The sequence below is a fragment of the Anguilla rostrata genome, chromosome 1, assembly GCF_018555375.3.
Source record: "Anguilla rostrata isolate EN2019 chromosome 1, ASM1855537v3, whole genome shotgun sequence".
NCBI classification, from domain to species: domain Eukaryota; kingdom Metazoa; phylum Chordata; class Actinopteri; order Anguilliformes; family Anguillidae; genus Anguilla; species Anguilla rostrata.
In genome coordinates this window covers 25978476-26001082 of record NC_057933.1, presented here as the reverse complement: position 1 = coordinate 26001082, position 22607 = coordinate 25978476, and the positions used below count along the sequence as shown (strand labels likewise).

Sequence of the window (22607 nt, the reverse complement as noted above, 5' to 3'; positions counted from 1 at the left end):
CACCAGATTGCAATAAATTCACTGTTGGATTCCATCAAAATGGAAGTTGTTAAATATTGTAATATCCCACCAGATTAACATATGACTGTTTTGCCTATTAACTATTTTATATATTTATTCTTGGTAGAAGAGTACTTCCTCTGGAGTTTACTCAATGGTTTTTTCATAGGCCTGAGGTCCCAGAGGGTGCTGGCCCCGATTTAACTCAGGCTACTGATCCACAAAGGTTGAGACCAGTGGGTCAGTACAAACAGCCGAGGCTGTGTTCACACGCGGGTAATGCACCTGGGGTGGTTTTAGGACTCCTTCAAAGGAAGCCGTGAGTGTCTCTGCCTTGATCTCTGTCCCGTTTGACCTTTGACCTTTGACCTTTAAACTTTAACCAGCTTGACCATTCTAAATCTTATCTCTTTTCCTCCTTCCTGCTCTTCATCTTCCTCTATTGATCTCTATCTTCGGAATCAATAATGGTTTTCCCCTGCCCCTTCATTAAAAAAAATCTGAGGGGCATACTTCATACATCTTATATTTTGGTCTCAAAACATTATTATAACAAAATAACATATTCGATTTCTGAGCTACTCAGTCAGTAAAGGAAATCACAAATGCAGCCAAACACTTTTTAGGTTTGATCCTAGGCAAAGTCATTAGCCGACTACAACTTGCAGGGATAGGAAGGGCTTAAGCTGGCTAGGGCCTCATAAGTCAATGCTGCATTACATTACATTACATTACAGGCATTTAGCAGACGCTCTTATCCAGAGCGACTTACACAACTTTTACTTAGCACTTTACATTGTATCCATTTATACAGCTGGATATATACTGAAGCAATGCAGGTTAAGTACCTTGCTCAAGGGTACAACGGCAGTGTCCTTACCCGGGATTCGAACCTACGACCTTTCGGTTACAAGCGCAGTTCCTTACCCACTGCGCCACACTCCGTCCTGGAGTGTGGCGCATTAATTCCTCTTTGACGACACGCTAGGCACCCACAGGCTACTTCCCTGCAGCTTAAAAGCTCACAACTTGACTGCATTGTGTGGGCCTAATATTGCAACCGTAGAGTGGAAAATACTTGAGTAAATTTTGCCAAAAGAAAATTAAGCAAACAAAGCAGCAAAAGACCTAATAATTGCGGCCCAAAACTAACAATTACTGTTTCTCTGCATCTGATTATTTTTCCTAAAGGAGCATAATTCAAAAAAGAATAAGTGGCACTAACTTTGCTAAAACAGTTCTTCCAGTAAGCACTGGGTTGCCTGACTGAATTTAATGCTATATCTCCATATCTTTTTGTTGGGTGGTCCACAAATTAAATATACAAACCTGCCATGGTGAAGTGTTCAAGTTGTACATGTTACAATAATGCTATCGTGTTAGCTGCTGAACCTAGCTATCAATGCCATTGAGCAGCTTTGTTCAGTCCTAGGAATGAAATCATACTCGAAATTTGTAGATAAAAATTACTTTTCGATGAAAATAATTATTTGTGAAATCTCTGCAATGTACACATCATGTATAAGGAAGGATAGGTGTAAAACAACTAAGACAGAGTGTTTGTTTCTAAAATACGTGCTAAGAAATTTTGAAGTTCCAGTGATGGTTTGCAAATAATTGATAGGATACAAATAACCTTTTACTTGACATGAGGGAAATCAGCGTGTCACTGCTAACCAAGCACCTCTTAGCCATCCCCCTGCTTGAGGTTCAGTGGATGCAAATAATGATAGCACGTAATCCCCGAGAGAAATAACGCTAACTGCCTTGTGGCGATGGTTTAAAAAAAATGTGCTTTCAAATGCGTCCCCCTTCACACGAAGGGTGTATGAGGGGAAATGTGATATTCACTGAGAGGCTTCCTCACCTCTTCCACCAGCTGCAGCATGCGGCGGGTGCTCTCCAATGACTGCAAAGAGAAGAAGGGAACAAAGTTAAGAGCCTTTCCTCCGAAAATTCTGTCACAATCATTCCTGTCACACTGGGTTCGTTTGAGAATGGGGCTCGGAAGTTATATTGCGGTAGGAACAAACTCTCTAGCTCACAAACAACAATCCACCAACTGGCTGTATTTCGATATGAGGGTGCAGCAGTGAGAGCTCCCTGGATTCAATCAACCTGATGCCTTTAACTCTGACACACAATTAAATCCAAGTCTCTGTTTTGCCAATTCAGCCATCGCAAAAGTTAAGTTTGTATATAGTGCTTGTGAAGAATAACATAGCTCTTGAATCCACAAGCAAAAAATGGTCAAAGTTAAGGACGAATGTTAATTGGATCTAGGCCTCTCTACCCTTCCCTTCAGGGCTCCAGTGCGTCAAGCCAGGCAGTGGAAACTTGGCAGATTGCCTGTTCACTGGGACAAATTAGCATTTTTTAATATCAGTCAGGGCCGACATTTTAGAACTACCCACACAGCCCGATTAGGCCCGCGCTCCGATTCCTTCTGATACCGCACTAGAAGAACAAAATGAATGCTTTTATGTGGCGAGGGCTACAATACAACTGCTTACTACTGAGACCATGAACTATGTTTGTGCATTGCTTTTTTATTAAAAAATTACATTTATGGTGTGCTAACCCTAACCCTCACTCCTCTGGTCAGGCATGGCCAGAACATCTTCAGGAGCCTACATAACAGGCGAGAGAGGTCCTGTCACTGTCATTCACGTTCATGCTTTTTATGCATTCAGATCCCAATGCCTGACATTGAAAGCCACCCAACTTAAATGAATTTGTGACTCTTCAGCCACTTCACCTCAATCCTTCAGCATGCCACGTTAGCATCCTTCAGCACACCATGTTAGCATCAAGGCAGATGTAAATATACTTGTAAGTGATAGGACTTTGAGGTGTAAAAATTGTGGATATCTCCCAAAATACAGCATGTTGTTTCAATTGGTGTTCCTGAAACAGCCGTGGTAGAAGTCCTAAAATGTTATTTGAATTTTTATTTGGGGGAGTGCTGCCCTGTTGAAAAGACTGATGGACTCAGAAGAGTGCCTCATAGAGAGTTCAGTGTGCAAAGTATAGCTCATAATTATCACTAATGGAGGAAGCGAGAAAATGATGGGGATTGTAACTGCAGCACAGGAACCTATAACTGTGCAGAGCCAAAGGTGTTTCAGCGAGTAGGACTTAATTTATGGGGTGTGTTTGGATTAGTGCATGTGTATACCAATATGTGTTTTGTGTGTGTTAGTGTGCCAAATCCATAGGGCCCATTGTATTTGTGTATGTTTTTTAGTGTGTATGTATGTGTTTGTGTATGGCTCAATGTGTGTATAGCTCAGTGTATGTGCCTGTTTGTGTATTTGAGTGTACGTGTTTATTTTATTGTGTGTGTGTGTGCGTGTGTATGACTTGGTGTGTGTGTTTTATTGTGCGCGTGTGTGCGTATGGTGTGCGTGTGCGTTTTTTGTGTGTGTTATTCCGCCAGGTTCATAGTGTTTTATTTTGTGTGTGTGTGTGCGTGTGTTTTATTGCGCGCGTGTGCGTACGGCCCTGTGTGGGCGTGCGTTTCGGTATGCATTGCAGAGGGTGCTGCAGTGGGCGTGGGACTGCAGTGAGCCAGCCGCGCAGCCGCTAGCAGCCCTGCGGTCAGGACGGCTCGGGCAGATTTACTGCCTCCCCCCCATGCGCACGCGTCTCCGCTGGATTGCATTAACTTTTCATGCATTTTTAATAAAGCCATTTGAGCAAAGTACATTTTCCTGCACGCCGGAATCACGACTTCTTCCATTATCATTAAAAACAAGGACGGCGGTGTGTTGCTCGTTTTTCAGTTGACAAAAGAGAGCCAGAGAAATGGAACTACGGGGCTGAAACGAACGCGGGGAATGGAGACGGAAGGCTGCTGGGGAGCGGTTTTGCAGCACCTAAAATCATCGGCACCCATGGCTTAATTCCCTCCTGCACTTAATCTGGGAAAGCCTCACTATTATCTTCACTCCAGGAACCTACATGTATGTATTTGAATGCTGCTTTTAACTGCTGTGGTAATACAGCATTTCAGTGCCTCACAATCCTGTGGAGAATATCCATTTAGCCGTTAGCAATGCTAGCAGTCGAGCCGCTAAATTTCTGCACCTGATCTAACACTCCCTCAAATGAATAGCTTGTGCTGCCTGGGCTAGTGCCAGGGCTGATGAAACTGCAGTACTTGAGAACAGTCACTGCAGGTCAGGGGAGGCCCTGTTATATGCACGCAAGAGAGGCAAACAAAGAGCGGGGACGCTGTCGTGTTTTTTCCTGCGTTACTAAGTTTTTGTTTCCAGATAAGGTGCTAGTGCAATGGCTCCCAAACTGTGGGTTGGGACCTGTTAATGGGTCAGGAGACACGTTTGCAAAACACACCGCTTCCATAGAGATCCATACTCATCAATCACAAGCTATACCATGGTCAGAGACGTAAGCACTTATCTAAATTAATATTTTTACTTCTTCTCCCAGGGTTCAAAGGTCGGTTGTACTTACCTCATCAGCCAGCTGGTCCGCACGCTGCTGCATGTCGGACAGCTCATTACGCATGTCGGCGTCTTCTGCCATGGCCGCTGGATATGTTGATCGGCTCTTGTCTTTGAATGGGAAACGTGAGTCTCACCAGGAACACTGTAACGAGAGGGAGGAGCCAGAGTTTTAACGATAATCATCATTGTCCATCTCTGGCAACTCAAAGGAGGAGACAAAACATTCACTCAATCGCAATTATAGATGGGCTGGGATTCAGTCAATATTTCTAGTCGCATTTCGCAATGTATTTGCAAATTGCAAGTTAAGGACATGCATTGATTGAAAACAGGCATGAGAGAACATAACTATCGAGCTATTAAACTCATCCAGGCTCATCGTTAATGCCTACTGCCCTATCTTGGGGTAGCATATCCAGCTGTTACATTGGCCCTGGTGGTAGTATTGCCTGAATGGTTTAGTAGAAAACCTAGAACCATCTGTAGTCTTGACAATTCAAGGACAACACAATCACTAGTATGCCAATAAAATCTAAATGTATTTTAACCATTGTCTACATTATGTAAAATATCCAAGTAAAAAATGTTTCAACAACTAACGCTAAATGTTTTTTGAACTGTCTTTCACATTGTAGAAGAAAAAATAACAAAAGAAGATGATGCAGAGAAAGCTTTCCAGTGGGAAGTGAAAATCCAGGAAGCCCAGAATCTTATCGCTATAGAAACCAGGGAAGCAGTGCTATCTAAACATTTCACAGCTTGCTGAGATAAACTGAACCCATACACGGAGGAGGCCCTGTCTGATGACTTATATCGGAAGGGACGCGCTAATCCCAAGGGGCACACGAACGCCCCGTAAGGGGGAGGCCATTTTCCGGTTCAGAAACAACGCCGGTGCCTCAATGACAGTGGAATGCCTTTAATCAGACCCTTGAAGAAAACCCGGTGACCGAAGTCACCGTCCCATTAAAATTGCCCGCTGAAACGTCAATAGCTTTAATTCTAGCCAACCGCTCCACATCAAAAGCCGGCCCGGGCGCCTGCAGCGCCGCGTCTCAGAGACGTCACAGACACGAACATGTCTGCTCTCCAGGATAGCACGACAAACCCAATCGTGGAGGCTGGCAGTAAAGGAATTTCATCACTTTTACAATTTTTTCCCATTGATGCAAAAGCTGGTTCCATCCCTTTAAGATCGTGGCATAAGATGAGATGCATGGCACTGGTACATGCAATCCCATAACGCAAAATGTCCACGCACCCCAAGAACATGAGGTAATTACGCAACCTTGCACAAAACGCCTGCTTGCCTATAGGTCCCAATCAAAGATTAAGGAAGCAGGCCTCCGCGGACTCGTTCATTCAGGTCCTGTTGTTAGGTGACTGCCTGTGTATACTGAGCCGGCTATAGGGTGCCCAAATGCTCTAAATGTTGGCCTCTGCTCAATACCCCTGATCCCAGTGGAGTTGGGGGGAGTAAGTGGGCAGAGAGGTCAAAGATAACAGATCGCTGCCTGAGATTTGATGTATTGTGGACACGGGGGAGAACCTGAGAGTGCTCTCTATGAATAATCCATTCGGCTCTTCCCTCCCCCAGCCACTCTTTCAGCAAACACAACAATGGACAAGGAATGAGAGCAGGAAAAACTGGTTCAGTTCATTAGATCAACCTGGTCCCATCCCTTGGTGTACCTAAGGTTAGACCTCAACATACTAATGTGAAGTACATGACACTTGATTGTGTGTGTGTGTGTGTGTGTGTACTCATGCTCTGTGACTTTGTGTGTTTATCAATGATATAACTCCAGTGAGCACCACTGGGATCTTGTGCTACTTCGCTGGATCTATTTTTATGTCTCAGATCTTACATGCTGATGTTGAATTGAACTGAAGATGCGGTTTCTATTCTAAGGTTTCAGTGAGATGGTATTCTTATGTAAGTTTCTGATGGACAATATGAGCGAGAATGAGAAAGAGAGAGAGAGATAGAGAGCATTGCATCCCCCCAACCCAGAGGTACTAATACACGTGTGTACCATGTTTGTTGTATTTGATGTGTGTGCATGTGTGTGTATTTAGACCCCTCCATTTAGTTCCCATCCAAATTTTCACCTTGCTCAGAAATGTAATGCCAACTCAATGCTCTGCCTAAATTCTGTAACCTGTGAACGCAGAAGCAACATCATAATGTTCAACAGCAGAAAGCCTTAAATTCCCAAGCAGGTACAGTACGTAAGCTTAATTTTTCTCTTTTTCCAATGATCTTGAAGGCCAGAATGAGGAACACTAACACAAGGGTGGCCAATCCTGGTCCTACAGAGCCATGGGGCCTGATTGTTTTTGTTGTTACTTAGCACTTAACTGATAAATTCCTTAAACGTGGAATGCACTTCACCTGGTTTCTTGGGTCTAAATTGTGGCTGCTGATTTTAAGGTGAAAGCAAAACCCTGCGAACCGTGGCTCTCTGGAACTGGGGTTAGCCACTCCTGCTTTAGCACATCTCCCCTTTCTCCTCTTTTTATCTGCTCCCATCAGCTGTATTTGTGTGACCTTTCTTCTACCTGACTGAGTGGCTGTACAACACTGTGAATGGCCGCTTCCTGAGGAAATAACTTTTCCTTTGGATGGGACCTGCTAATCCCTGTGGAGGGCACAAATCTGGATAATGACCTAAACATCCAGGCATAGTGGCCGTGGTCTAATCCTGCTCAATAGTACCTCAGTCTAATCCTACTCAATTTTACCTCAGTAACTCAACAGTATCTCAGAAAGAGTTTCTGTTTGTTTGTGTCCCCTCACAAACATGGTGTCTCTTGGCTTCTTGGTGGATTCCACCAATATTTGTCCACATCTTTGACGAAAAAAATAAAGGTTAAAGGTTTTTCAAGGACTAATTTTGACTGAATCCAGGCCACCGTGTTTTCCTGGCATATTATCACTTCATATGTTTTTGGCTCTATACATTGTAGTACATAACTTGGATGAAGATCAGGCCAGTGAAGACTTTTATAGTGACTTCTACATTGGTCGAATCTTCTGAAATCAGATTATTCACCACAACCTTGATGTTGATAGAGGCTGCTTTGCTTTCAATCCAATTTCCACCCAAGAAACCAGATGAGGGCTGTCAATCACATTGTGTGATAATGGGACCATAAAATACACCCTCTTACTCTGAATGCCTGTAGATCATGGCAAGGGTTATTGGGGAAAGTCAGGTAGAGCAGAGTCTGCAAGCTCCTCATTTGTGCACCCGGTAGGCAGTCCATTAAACATGTAAAGAACTTGGTGTCAGTCCGGCTGCTTAATCATCTCCTTATATGTGATTGATTACGTAATACCTTGAGTTCCCTACTCACCTTCTTTTCCCACAGGTCCTTGCTTTAAAAGCGAATACTATCATTCTTTATTATTAATGTTCTCCATTATATTACCCTGTTAGACCCCCACCCTTGCCTACCATCAGCAGTTCCTCACGTAGAGACATCCTCCCTTAAGAAATCATTGTATTTCCTCCCTGCTATAGCGCCCCTACTGCCTGATATTTGCCAGCTCTCGGAGCTGATCAAATGTATAGAATGCATTGCTTACATTCTTGCTATACAACCAGTGAACAAAAAAAAAAATCTACACAATAAATCGATATGTATGTATCATTGCATCTAAGATGCCAAAGCCTGTCAACGAGAGATTATATTTGTGAGACGCAAATGGATTAATTTAGATAGTCCTGGTCAAAAGTAGCAGCGCCTTGTAAAGCATTGAATTCTTGTTCATGTGCTTCTCTATTCACAAAATGTTCAGACCGGATTGGCTGGAGGTCCTTTCCCCTTAACGTATGTATGAGCATGATTTGTTTTGTTATTGTTTTCTCAAGAAGGCTGGTCGGTGAAAATGCTCCTGCTATGTTGTCCCTTATTTTTTAACACATAAATTATTCACCAAATAAATGTTCCAGTTATTCATAAAGTTTTAAAAGAAAAGCTTGTAAATTTGGCAACTGACTCAAGAATTGGCGAAAATCACATTTGTAGGGGTCATAATAATGGTACATTGGTGTGTTCGTTAAAAAAAATGTTGGCCAATATATTAGTAACAGTATGGAAATTAATTAATAATTGATTGTTAATATATAGTAAATATATAATACAGTATATAATAATTAATATACACTGCAGTTTTAGTATCAAAATGTATTAATAATTGATTGTTAATCTATAGTAAATATATAATACAGTATATAATAATTAATTAATATACACTGCAGTTTTAGTTTGTTGAATTGTGAATAATTATTATTTACATAAGAAAGTGTTTTCCCCACCTGTGTTTTTCCACCAGCCCCACTTATTGCCAACTTTAGCCCTTGGTTTTTAACTGGTGGTATAACGCAGAAGCACTGTATTATAATTTGTATTATTATATATTCATCATTATCAATTAGTTATTAATATCATTGATTATTATACTTATAAATGTTACAGCCAAAAACAACAAAATGGTTTTTATTTGATGTATAATTCAGTTATTATTGTTTAATTAAGCTTCCATTATTCAACCTTGTTCAGATATCTTAAATTGGACACCAAATCAGAATCAAAACAAGCAATAAAACACAAAATTCTTTTGCCACCCATAGTTGCATGACCAGTTTGACACAATTAGTTTGAGCTTTGTTGTTTTTAACCTTCTTTTCTTGTGCAAATATTTAATTTATTATCCTCTTGGCTGATTTGGTGCATTCACCACTGACAATTATGTGTCCCATTCCTTTGAGAATGGATAGCATGCATTTAACTGCACATTTGATTCCAGATACTATAAGCCATTGAAATAAATGACAAAATACATAATCAAAGACATAAAACACAGAACATAACATCAAATGTAGAAATGAGAAAAAAAGAATTATTAAAAACAATTATTGTGCCTCTTCTTTTACCTTCACATAAATAGTCAAGGGTGGAGGTACGGGGAGAAGACTTTGCGTTATATATGGTTCACTGGAAGATGAGAGGGAAAATCAGGAGCATCTGGCGACACAGAGTACAACTCCATCTGGATGGTATGGAAATGCGCAAGGACTCTGGCCTCAGGCAGAGAAGGAATGCTATGCTTTCAAATCCCGACATCTTCTCCCAAGCGTCAAATTCAGCAGAAAAGAAAGTTAAGACACAATTTAAAAATAAAATAGAAAAAGAAAATTCAGCCCACTTGCTAACTGCCAACGACAACCTGGCCATGTTTACAGCCAAGTTTGGCGTTCAGAGATGCGAAGAAGCTCCAAGGGAGGCAAGAAGATGCCATCTGTGCGGAGGTATCGCGGCTGAGAGCCAAACTCGCGGCTTCGCTTTGATTTGCTTGCAAGCGCTCAACACTACAGCTATACACACAAGATGGACGAACAGGTAAGCCCTTCCTGCACAAGGAGAGGCAGTGTGAACCTCTAGAACCGTGTAATCTGTGAAGAACTGCCTGCTCAACATCAATCATGAGCGACAGCGTTTCAGTGACATGAACACATGCATTCAAAATCATGTCATTACTCGAGTTAAAGGCAGTCTTGTGAAGTAAACGTGGAATGTCTGTTTCATTGGATGCATATTGCTGTGTACAAATAAAATGTGAGGAAATTGGCTTCGGAACTCAGATTCAGAAATGTGCTTGATTGGATGAGCTGGCACAACCACAATAATCCATGTCAGGAAACATCAATCCTCAATATAGCGCATTAATTGCTATTTATATTTACTACTTACATGGTGGATGGATTATTCCAATTTTAATTTTTGAAACGCATGCATTATTACATAATTACATTAGTTTAGCAGATGCTCTTATCCATGTATTAAAAATGCAGTCGATGCAGAAGAAGTTTATACTGTGAGTTATTGTAGCATAGCATTAGACTATAAACTGAATACGATCGTTTATTCTGCATGTGTTTGTTGATGGTGGTCTTGTGCATCAGGGTACGGTTGCTATCAAGTTGCAAGAACAGTAATTTAGGTATGTAAAACTGACACATTATTTCCCTTTATGACAACTTTAAGATCCCAGAATGTTCTCAATACCACTGTAAGATCATAATTAGGAAGAATGTGAAGAGACAGGACAAGAAAGAAAACGAGAAGACAAAGAGAGAGAGAGAGAGACAGAAAGAGAGAGAGAGATTCAGAGCACTCTAGAAGTCCCTGTGTGCTTGGTTCAGTAAATTGATTCTGACCGATATAACAAAAATGCCACTTGAGTTGGAATGACACAAGTCTAATTAAAGTGGTTTATACTCACAAATAATAAAAATAACCTTTCCAGTGGGTGGGCGAGTAAGAAGGATAAAGTCAGACAAATATTTCTCTCTAACCTGCATTTCCAAATGTCAGCTGATTAAAATGTATTTGCTAAGATCAACTTCTGTTTATATTACAGATGCTGATGCATCATATTTGCCATACTCTGTACCCTCCCTCTGAATGATGGCTGACGTTGCAATGATGGGCAGCCATTTTAAAGGGTCATGGCATATGAAGCTGTCGAGGCTTGATGCCAGTGGTGGTCAGGATTGACCAGTCAGTGTAGCAAGGTAAATGCATGTAGATGGAAGATAATGGAACTCATCTTATTAATAGTTTCTGTATAGAATCCTAAACATTTGTAAGTCTTTAAGCCAGTTGGATCTGGACAAGTATCATTCAAACTCAGATTGGAAAATAAACATCAAAAAAATACATTCAGGACATGAAACAGGCATTTGCTTCAGGGACGAGATTTAATATGTCTGTCCTTGGCTATGCTGAAATGCTTGTTTGTGTTAAATTTCAGCGAGTGGACTTGATGTACCGGAGCCTCGAGGGTGTCTCCGACCATATGAAGCCAGTGGGCGGAGATTCAGTGGCTCTTTGCGGCCACCTTGGCCTGAGGCTGCATAAGCGAAAAGAGCGCGCAGCAAGCATTCTGGGATGCCGTTGTTCAGTCCCGCCAGGATGGTTCCCTGACACTCAGTCCAAAGGCAAGTCAGATATGGAACAAATAAAATTCCAGGAGACAATGATATCAGATGAAGCACAGCTTGTAAAATCTCCAAAAAAAGGATTCTCGAGGAGGCTTATGGTGGAAAGCACAAGCCAGGCAAGTGGGAAGCAGAATGAGATAAGGTTTTATTTCTCTCTTTTCAAATTTTCCATTTTCCAGAGAAAATTTTCATTTGCAGATTTTTGAGCCATTTACCAGCTGGCGAGACGATGCTGAATGGAGATGTCTGTTTGGAGCGCATGGTGTGATCACTGACGGGGAAAGGTAGCACATTCACAGCTTGGTATGCCAGGTTGACAGATCTGAATTGAATATGGACAGCCTCCGAAATCCAGCGCAGGGTGTTCAATAGCGGCGTGTGTGTGCTTCGGCAGGTTGAAGACCAAGACGGCGGCAGCATTCTTGACCAGCTGCAGTGGCTCGATAGCAAAGGATGGTAGGCCCGTCAGCAAAATGTCTTGAAACGATAATGTTAAAACAATATTTGTTAAAACAAATTTATTCTGTAGGGAGCTCTTCTGTTATGCAAGTCTCCTTGGGTTCCTCTGCCAACTAAATTGAATTAACATTCATCTCTTCTTAGGAAATGCATTTAAAAAAAGGTCTGAATTTTTTGAATGCAAATAAGTTTTCATAAAGGCTAGTAAAACCTAGCAGCTTGCCTGTTTTCATGCACAAGTTTTCAAGCTCTCAGCAAAAATACTGTTCTGGAAAAAAAATTATAGAGGCTTGGAGAAACTGAATCAGCCACCAAATATTTTTGTTTTTCTCATTTGCTCCACCAAATGTCACAGCTGTACTGTGCCACTGAGTCTCATTCACATCTACACGCTAAGACCTCACATGGCGGTAGGTTCGAGGCCTCAAGAAATAAATAACGAATAGACTAAAAATCCTCATTGGTTCCTCTCCATTGCGCATGACATCCGGCTGATAACACACACACACACACACACCGTTCCTCCTCCCTCCCTCCTTCCCTCCCGCACGGCGCTACAGTCATCCGATTTGATTTGGCCGGCGGCGCTCTGCCGCAGACTGGTCCAGCCGAACCGCGGCACAGCTTAAACCCTCAGCTGAAAGAGGATTTAAGCAACACGGCCCTTCTCTGCTCCTCTTTACGTCGCTGCACATATCCCACAGCGAGGCGCGCGGCAAAACGTGCAGCAAACCTCATTCAGAAGGACCCGAATACCACACAGAGGGGAGATGACGCTTTTCGTGTACCGTAGCAAACCTTCGTTTAGACATTGGCTGTGCTATGGTGTGTAAAATTCAGGGAAGCTACGTGACAGAGGGGGTAACTAAGGAGCTTGCGTGCCACTAGTCGCTCTAATACCAAATACAAGCATTTGTTTGCTTGTTAACCACTCTCTAATGCTTCAAAAGAGACACATTTCTCCTTCAACCAGCACAATTCATATACAAGAAATGCCCGTGTCCAGCAGGCTTACAATGTGAAAAGCTGAAAAAAGCACACACACCACAAACACACCTCATACCAGCAGGGTTTGTCTGTACCTAGTGAACAGAAACACATCGCAGGGTAAATGTGTGCTGTAAATGTCTCTGACTCTCTGACCTCATTACAAAGGTCACCCGGAAAGAGGCAAATGTAGGAGGATTCCAGAGCTACATTACCGAATTATCCTGTCCCCAATGGCAGCTGCCTCCACACTCTTACTCACAGGGCCTCATCTTCGCTGTCAGTTACATTTCATTAATATTCATAGCGCCATTAATCACGGTTCTCTTCTCCATTTTGAAAGAGTTTATTTTTTCACCATTTTTTCCCCATGCTTTTTGCCAAGATTTTTCCTTTCTACTTGCAATTTGGGACACCCAGTGGTACTTATAACCCAGTCTTGCTGCTGAAAGCCCTACTGTGGGTTTTAGGAGAGCACGGAGCACCAGTTTAGTTTGCACAGTCAGTGCTTTGGAGGAGTACCGTTCATGTTCAGCTTGTGCAGGCGGACTGAACAAACCCAACCTAGCAGAGGCAGGTGCTAGTGAGCCGCTAGACGTTACACTACCACCTGCCTCCCTGAGTGATGCTGTAAGCCAGTTATTCAAGGCTGACGGTTAACAGTTGTCTCTGGCATGGTTTAGACTGGACGCCAGACTTTGGGGTGCATCTAGAACCCGACAACAGGATGAGCTGCCCGGTAACCACAAGTATATAGAAAACACAAAGATTTCATTTTATTTAGTTTTTTTACTTCAGACAGACACCTGTGCATGGAAGGCCACCTACTCTTTCCCCTACTGCCTGGCCCAGTTCCCACCTCCTCCCTTGGCCTCCCCACTGTGGACCCTGCCCATTTCTGCCACCACCTGGCCCAATCTCTGCCCCCTCCCTTTGTAGAGGTAAGATCCGAGTGATCATACCAGCTCTCACTCAGTTCTTCACACAGAATCACACAAACACACACACACACACACACACACACAGATCCAAACATACACAGAGAATTGGAACTCATCTCAAACAAACCATCATAGTGTAGAAACCTGTCTGTTTATTATAAATTCCACCTTGGTGTAGAAGGGCAATTCCACTGGAGCTACACATGAATATTCAGTGCCAAATGTCTGTTTGCATTTAGGCTCAGCTATTGCTCACTGATGTGCCCTTGTTTTTCCACATACAGGCTACACAAATCACTATAAGCTTTGTGCTCACCCACAGTCTTCTAAAGTCAGACCAAGGCATCCTGCAGGGATCCGAAGAGGAATATGTGCCTTCTGTTTGTTCTTTTCGTGCTGTTCCCTCGGTTTAAATGAGGCCAAGCACACCGCCATTTACGGTATTCACCGTAAGACGGTCTTTCGAAGGGCACTCTGAGCATTGTAATCGATTTTGATTATGTTCATAACTCCGTATTACCATTTGAGGCTGCAATAACTATATGTAACCTATTTCTGAGAGGTTAGAAATGGATTTTAAAAATTAAGCAAGGGGCTAATGGACTTTACACCTGCAATCAGGTGCCGAGGGGATGGTTTTGACAGTTCCAAACCTCGTGAATAAAACATAATGAAATCATTGTGGAGGGCTGAGGGAAGGGGCTGCACATTAGGGAAAGCCTTCCTGTTGAGCCTTCATTATAAATGTACTTTTTGGTTCAGAAAAATTATGTCCAATGAATTTTCCATTACAGGATATGTAGGCTTAGAAACACTTTCAAAACAAAGAAACAAATCCACACCTGCCCCCACATACTGGGGAATTCTGTGCTCCGAAGGGATAGAACTACCCCACATTGAGAACAATTGGCAGGCGACGTTAGCTTGAAGATTAATTTTATTCAAAAATTTTGATTTTTAATTCACCATTGATGTTTATATTATATGTAAATTCTTAAAGGGGGGCAAAACATCCTGCATGTGGTTTTCAAGTGTGGTATTTTTAAGTTCTTTCAAAGGCAACATTGCCTATCAAGGAAAAATCCTTGGACCTGGTTGCTGTGATGATATTAGTTGACATATTTGGGTTGAGGTACTACTTTCAACACACAACACGTCTCTCTATGGGGCACAAAAACAGAATTGCAGGGTTTTGACAAAGGTCGCTTGGTTTTGTGTCAGATAATTCGGTTTTGGAATATGTCATGTTGTGTTCTATTGTTTAATGTGGAACCCAGAAAGAGGAGCTAACTGCTTGTGCAACAGCAAATGGTAATCTAAATAAAAAAAAAAATAAATAAAAAAATAAATAAATACACAAATACATCTGGGATATCAAGAAAACAAATATACCAAACCACATCTCACATGCACCAATTTGTTTATAATAATTTTCAGGATAAAAGGTGCAATAGCTACACTTATTGTGAATGTGTGGATTGCATTGATCGCGCTCGCAGGACATTTCGGTGGTTCCGTCGGTTTGTCAGAAAGAGCCCCGTACTTGAGTCCTATCCTGGTGGTAGGATAAAAATAATCGAGCAATATGATAGAAAATCCACGAAGGCCAATGAGCCAAAGTAAGAAAAATCACATGAAAGAAGACCAGTAGATGGGTCTTCTTTCAATAAACATTTGTCCTTAGTGTCGACTTGCAAAAACGTGCAAGGGGTACTTTTTTCTTTACAAACAACATTTGGCAAATTGATTTTATATTTTGAGCATCAATATTGCATATACACATGTAGAGCACCAATCACAATCTAAATAAAATGTGCAATAATAACCATTTTTAAATGAACAATACATAATTAACATTTAACAACATATCAATGTAATCAATGCTTGATTGATGTAATCAATACCCCGATTTAATAATGTGATGTAAGTCAGTCATACAGTTAAAGTACTCATTCAATGGCATGACATCCATACCAAGAGGAACCCAAGCAGATGGGTTGATCTCTGGCAATTCAATGCTACGGATGTAATGACCTTTGAGAACATTGGAGCCAAAATTTTGAAAACAGAATATTTGTGACAACAATAGCCAACATCTTTGCAGTATAATTAAAAACTTTAGCCCTTTAGGTAGCATTAAAATCTTTTGACTATCTTTTCATATGAGTCTCACTGAGAATAAAGCTCATATAACATTCACTTAATGAAACATTTTTATATGTATTTGAAATAACATGTATAACAAAATAGAATAATATATTTGTCAAGCAGAGACCTGGGTTCAAACAGTTTAATTCAACTATATTTAGTTGACTCAAAATGAGATGCAAGTGTTGGATTTTTTTCCCATTTTCAGCATAGTTAGGAAAATTAATTTTGTTTAAAAAAAAATAAAAATAAATAAATAATAATAAATATTTATTATTATGTACAAACTATTTTTTTAGACAGAAGCAAACAATTGTGGGGCATCTGTTGCTCTGGCAACAGTGGTCTGAAAATGTAATCACAGAGAGAGGGGGAAAGTGAAAATGAGCGATCCTTTGCAATGCACTCATTGACGGGAGTAACAGATGGGCACACAGTAAAAGAAGGGTCAGATAGATTCCAGTGGACAGTGCATCAGGCCCTAGACAGAAGACCAGAAAGTGCCAAATTCACCCAACATGCGATGTGCAGACTCAGCACTTGTGAGGGAGGGCCTCCATTTTCCATGAGACCAAAACAATGAGAGAGAAGTGGCTGCCACCAGCAAGGCAGCCATTTTGAGGTTTTTACATTAGAGCCCTTGCGTTAGGAAGCGGAACTCCCATTTTGTAGCCAAATGCAATTTTTGAACCACAGAGGACTGGTGCAGTTTTATAATCTGGTTATACTGATTCACTACTTACGACATTGCTCTACCCCACTCCCACCATCCACCCCTCCCCCACCCTGGGGACCCCCGATGCGATCGAACTCGTACTTGAATTCTTGTGCTTTTTCCTGGGACAAGGAGGAGGCATCAAGGCTGTCTGGCCCCAGAGACACAGAGGAAAAACTCAGAGAGATGCTTAACTTTACAACTGTATGGGGGATCTCACACATGCAAAACACATACGCACAGACCCAGAATAACATACTGGTGATCAGCCGCCTGTGGACCATTATAAGCAGCTCTTAATATGGTATATTCCAGTGAAAAACTTCTATCATTCATTTGCGAGCCTAAAGCTTGGCAACTCACTGATCTATAATCGGCACGGCCAAATGCTCGCCGCTGATATATTTTTTTCAGTCCGTCTTATGGTCTGTTTATCCAGAGCTTTACCCCTGCTGCACATGCCAGCTGAATTGAGGTCAGCGCATCATTGAAACGACACATTTCCTGCACTCCTGAGGTCCAGAAATATGCACAGTGCAGTGTGCAAAATCTGCAAAGGCACGGTGTTCCTTACGCACTATTTACTGCAAACACGCATAGCATTCCTGTTCATGCTCTCCACACCTCGCCGTATGCGTGGGTATGTCTGTATGTGCCTTTGGGAGCTAAGTCTATTATTTTTAGCTTCCTGCAATATCCTTGAAAAACCACAAATTGATGAAGACATAGATTTTCAAGTGTAATTTAAAGACTTTTACATGGACACAGTCAGCAACTGGCAATGCATGTCAAATTTCACTTCCAATAATCAATGAAAACAATGAACATTAGAATTTATTTGTCATTTAAATTTGAGGAAGATTGTTGATGGATTCTAAGCATCTTCCCATATAACACATTTTGGTTCCCAAGTTATGATTTTCAGAACATTTTGGAAAGATCCCAGCACATGTTTCCTGCATTCATTTCTTTAATGTTGTCTTTTTGTCACAAGGAAAAATGTTTTTCAAATTCATTGTTCAAGTTTGTAGTTAAAAATAAGAATTTGAGTTGCACTTATGGATGGTAATTCACGTTAAAGGCATACTATGCAGGATGTTTTGTATAGAAACTGGCAACATCCCCTGATGTGCTGAAAAAAATGCTTCATTGGATACACCTAAAATGTTTATTTCAGTTAGTTATATCTCTATTTTTAGGTTTTCTCAATTGAAAAATTCTAATGAACCTAAAATGTTCTATTGAGAAAGCCTAAAGCTATAGGTCTAACAAAATGAAGAAAACGTTAGGTTTACCCAATGAAGCATTTTTTTCCCACTCATCAGGGGATGTTGCCAGTAAGTTTCTATGCGACACTAAAACATTTTTCTGTGACTTTGACAGATCTCCTTTGGAACCATAAATAAGCGCTAAGATTGTTTGGGAAACATCCATTCACTTTAACTGGATTGTCAAGAAAATAGATAAAATATGTCTATACTGTATATATCATAAACAACTACTCCTTTTCCTGTCTCCATCCATTTTTATTGGTTTGTGATGACAGAAGTCACATTTACTGTGCCTCAACCCAGATTACCTCTCGTGGCCTAGAGTAAGTGTTCAATGCTCCAAATGGTACAGTCCACTACGCACTCGAAAGGGAGGAGACATACAGACAATAAGCAGATATAGTACGGGCTTACTAACAGCAAGCTTATAGCCTTTCATGGGCCATAAGCACCTGAGCACCTGCCATGCGATGGCAGCCTGTTTTTAGATTCAAATACAAGGGCCGACATTCAAATTCAAAGGAGGATCAGAAAACCCACAGTATTCGTTTAATTAACAAATCTGAAATTAAGGTGTGCCTGCAGGCTCAGTGAAATAACTCTCCTATAAAAAATGAAGCAGGGACATCCTCAATTTCATTGAGAGAAGGAGCGGACATTGAGGATAATCCTGAGACTGGGTCCCCCTTTTAAACGAGGAACTCAGAGATTTTGTGGACCCTCATAACGTCAGGTCCTCACCTTGACACTTTTTCCCATATGCTGTCAAACACATGCTGTCAAACATTCAGAGGAGTTTTGACAGGTTTCTTTACTTGACCGAAATGGTGAGGATGAGCAGGTGGGCCCAACACAAGTTTAAAAAAAAAGAAAAAAGAATGAACAAATAAATGTAGGAAAAAATGCCAGAAGCTTGTCTAGCTACTATATATTTGAAGGTCTGTTCAAACAAAGACAAAGGAAAGCCATCAGGGACTTGGCTCTGAACGAAAGGTCTCATCTTTTACGAGCAAAGACAAGGGACCGAAAAAGAAAAAACAGAATGCAGGCTTAGCTGGTGCAAGATACGTATCTCTCTCACACAAGGCTCTAAGTCGGTGCCGCATAAACAGGTCAGGTGATCAGCAGTTTGAGAAGGACGGAGCTGCGCAGCAGGAGCGTCTGTTTGGTCATCATTGCACCGTGGCAACCGTCCACAGTGAGGGTTTGTCTCAGCTGGTATCAACCTCACATTAAAATAGCACAAAATGAACCCCATTACATTAATCCCAAAGTATTACAGCACAATGTTAACCTCAGCATTAACCCCACATTAATGTAGCACAATATCAACCCCAACATTAGCCCACGTTAACTCTGTACAATATTAGCACTGGTATTATCTGCACCTTAAAGCAGCACTATAACAGCCATCGATGGCTGCGAAGCTGGAGTGGAGGAATACGGTCTTCAAATGATTGGGCTTGGATAACTTATTCAAAAGATATGAATTCAGTGAGCAACATACTGCCATTTGACATCACAAAAAATACATTAGTCAAACACAGACTTTATAAATATACATTTGAAATTAATTCCTTTATTCAAAAACATTTGTCTTTAACTTAAAATTGAATGCATGAATGCAAGCGAAATTTGTGAAGAAAAGAATAAAAATTACACAGTGAGTTCAGAACAAATGTTGACTGAATCCAGGTGTTTGTAATAATATACCTTCGTAAAACCTTCATGGAATATTTCCTCTACATTAGATGAAAGATAAGTGCATTACTCAGGCATGCCAAATTGGATTATGCACAGGGCATTTTCTTGACTCTCCTCTCTTATTTGAACTTTAATTGCATCCATGTGAAATGTCTCTATCCCATTCCTGTGTTTCAAGTTGTGCTTTGCCTGCACACTACAGCCAGCCTGAACCCCTCCATTTTACTCAGTGCTCAGCAAACTGGGCATATTTGCATATCAATTAAACTCACTTTTAAGGCACCATTTTCTGAATATGGTACAAAAATAATAGAATAATGCAAAGTCTGTTTCAATAAAATGTTGTGTTTGTCTAGTCTGGCAAGAAGGTTTAAAAAGGCCCACAACATTGTTTTAATTAACGAATCTGAAGTGAAGATGTGCCTGCAGGTTTAAGGGTGAGAAAACCGAAGATAATTTTGTTTGGTTGCAGCTAAGTGATCCAACACTCCCATGAAAAAATGAAGTAGGGACTCAGCATGTGTGTGTATATCATTATCAAGTTACTGCCTGTCCCTGTGTAAAATTGGGAGGATGACACATGTTCTCTCTCTCTCTCTCTCTCGCTCTCTCACACACACACACAAACACACATACATTTAAATATTTACATAAATACAGTATATGATGATGTTAAACATGAAAGTCAGGGCTAAATATTAAGCTATTTAGGGCAAATAGGAAAGAAATATGCTTATCCAAACTAAATTTTTACCTGTCCTAAGTGTACCTCTGGAATGACAGGCATTTTAGAAATTCTAAGCTTCTGTAGTAACATTTAACATATTATTTATTATCTGATACCATCAGATTTTAGGAAAAAAATTATTTGATTAAGCATTTAATCTCATAATTAATTTAGATTACACTTGATATTTTGGAATCTATTCTACTTCAAGCAATAAAAGCATTTAGGCCTATGTAAACTGTAGCTACAAAGCTCGCCATAAAAGTGTCTACTGCCACAGATTGATGGTGACACCCCAAACTGTTAATTTCAACATAGCTCCTTGCTTCGCTGCTTGCTTACACTCTCCATAATGATGGGGAAGGTGGCATTTTCATTCATTTTATTTTGTGTACATCATGAGAGGGAGAACCGATAAAGAAGTGTTCAGGAAACCCAAAGCAATCATCTTTCACTGTGCAGGATTACCACATTAAAGCCAGAGGGTCCCATTCAGGGGCGGGGATTAAGGGCCTGTGCTCCGGTAATCTTGTCGGAGTGAGGGTTTTTTTTCTTTCCCCCTTCCATTACCAGCCATGACACTGTTCACTTGCGTAACCCGCTCTCTAGACGAGACCGCTGCGATACAAAAGGGTGTGGACCCCACACCCCCCCACTCCTGACAGCTGTTCCGTCCCGTCTTCGTGTATAGGACTGGATGCTCGTTTTTTGACCTCAGGAATAATCATGCTTGGAAGTATTGCTCTGCAACTTCGACCAAATCAAGACATAATAATTTGAGTGTATTTACATCCATATTAGGTTATGTGTGTAGGAAGTACAGCCCATTTTATACATAGTCCCCCAATTTTAGGGGACCAAAAATAATTCGACAAATTGGCATAATCTGAATCTGAAATAAAGTCATCATGTTTAGAACTTCGTAGCAAATCCTTTGCATTCCATAACTGCCTTAAGTCTGTGATCAATTACCACCAATAGATCACCAGACGTTAGGTATCTTCCCTAGTGAGGCCATCTTCAATTACTGAGTGGCTCTGGGGCATTTTGTTTTAGTTCTGTCTTCAGCAAGTAAATCCCATGTTCAATTAGATTCAGGATTGACTTGGTCAGTCCAGAACATTCCATTGTTTGCCTTTGAGAGACTCCTTGGTTGCTTTAGCAGTGTGCTTGGAGTCACTGTCCTGCTGTGAGAATAAGCACCATCCAATGAGTTTAGAGATATTTTGGTGGATCTGAGCAGATAAGGTGCTTCTATACACTTCAGAATTCATCCTGCTGCTGCTGTCAGCATTCACAATGAAGACAAGTGAGCCAGTTCATGGCCAAGCCTGCACCATGTTTTACAGATGACGGGATAGAGGGTGGTTGCTCTTTGGATCCTGAGCAGTTCCTTTATTTCTCCACACTTTCCTCTTTCCAACATTGCTATAGTCTAATACTTGTCTCATCTGTCAATAAGACTTTGTTCCAGAACAGTTTTTTGATGGGCTTTTTTGCAAACTCTGGCCATTCCGTTTTTGCGGCTTACCAGTGGTTTGCATCCCACAAATCCGGTGAAGCCTCTGAGGTTATGCTGGTGTAGTCTGAGCCTACATCATGGACAATGTTCTTGATCTGTCCAACAGTGAAAGAGGGATTTTTCATCACAACTAAAATTGTTCTTTAATCAGTGGTCTTCCATGGTCTACCAGGTCTTTTGTTGTTGCTGAGCTCACCTGTGCCTTCTTGCATCCCAACAATGCACCAAACTGTTTACTTTGACATGCTCAATGTTTTGGCCATGTCTCTGATTGGTTTGTTCTGGTTTTTCGGCCTCATGATGGACTGCTTTATTAGCACTGACACATATCTGGTCTTCTATTTATTTTTATATATCTGACTGAACAACAGCTGACTTAGATTGTAGAATAAATTGGATTGGATATTGTTACTATCAGGGATTCTACTGACCTTCCCATTTTAATTTTATGGCCAACCTATGACTTTTTAACAAGTAATATAATTTGTAAGAATCAATATGGACTAGACCAGCATGTTGACAGAAGAACTACCTTCTGACAAACTTACAGTTACTCAGCTACAGTTTGCAAGTTTTCAATGTGCTCTGAATTTTCATTGGACTGGTTTTTCATGAACAGACCATGAAGGCACACGTTGACACATGTATTTG

At 41.0% G+C, this 22607-nt stretch overlaps 1 protein-coding gene across 3 annotated transcripts in view; it reads right to left on the bottom strand.

Moving 5' to 3' along the window:
• snap25b (synaptosome associated protein 25b) overlaps positions 1 to 22607 on the bottom strand; it is a 43646-nt gene that overhangs the window by 17104 nt on the left and 3935 nt on the right. For all 3 annotated transcript variants that reach the window (XM_064332062.1, XM_064332043.1, XM_064332052.1), the window contains exons 2-3: positions 4477 to 4611; positions 1868 to 1909 (exon numbers count right to left, since the gene is read on the bottom strand). In XM_064332062.1, coding sequence (XP_064188132.1) covers positions 1868 to 1909; positions 4477 to 4548 — 114 coding nt within the window. In that variant the 5' untranslated portion in view covers positions 4549 to 4611. The remainder of the gene's footprint in view (positions 1 to 1867; positions 1910 to 4476; positions 4612 to 22607) is intronic.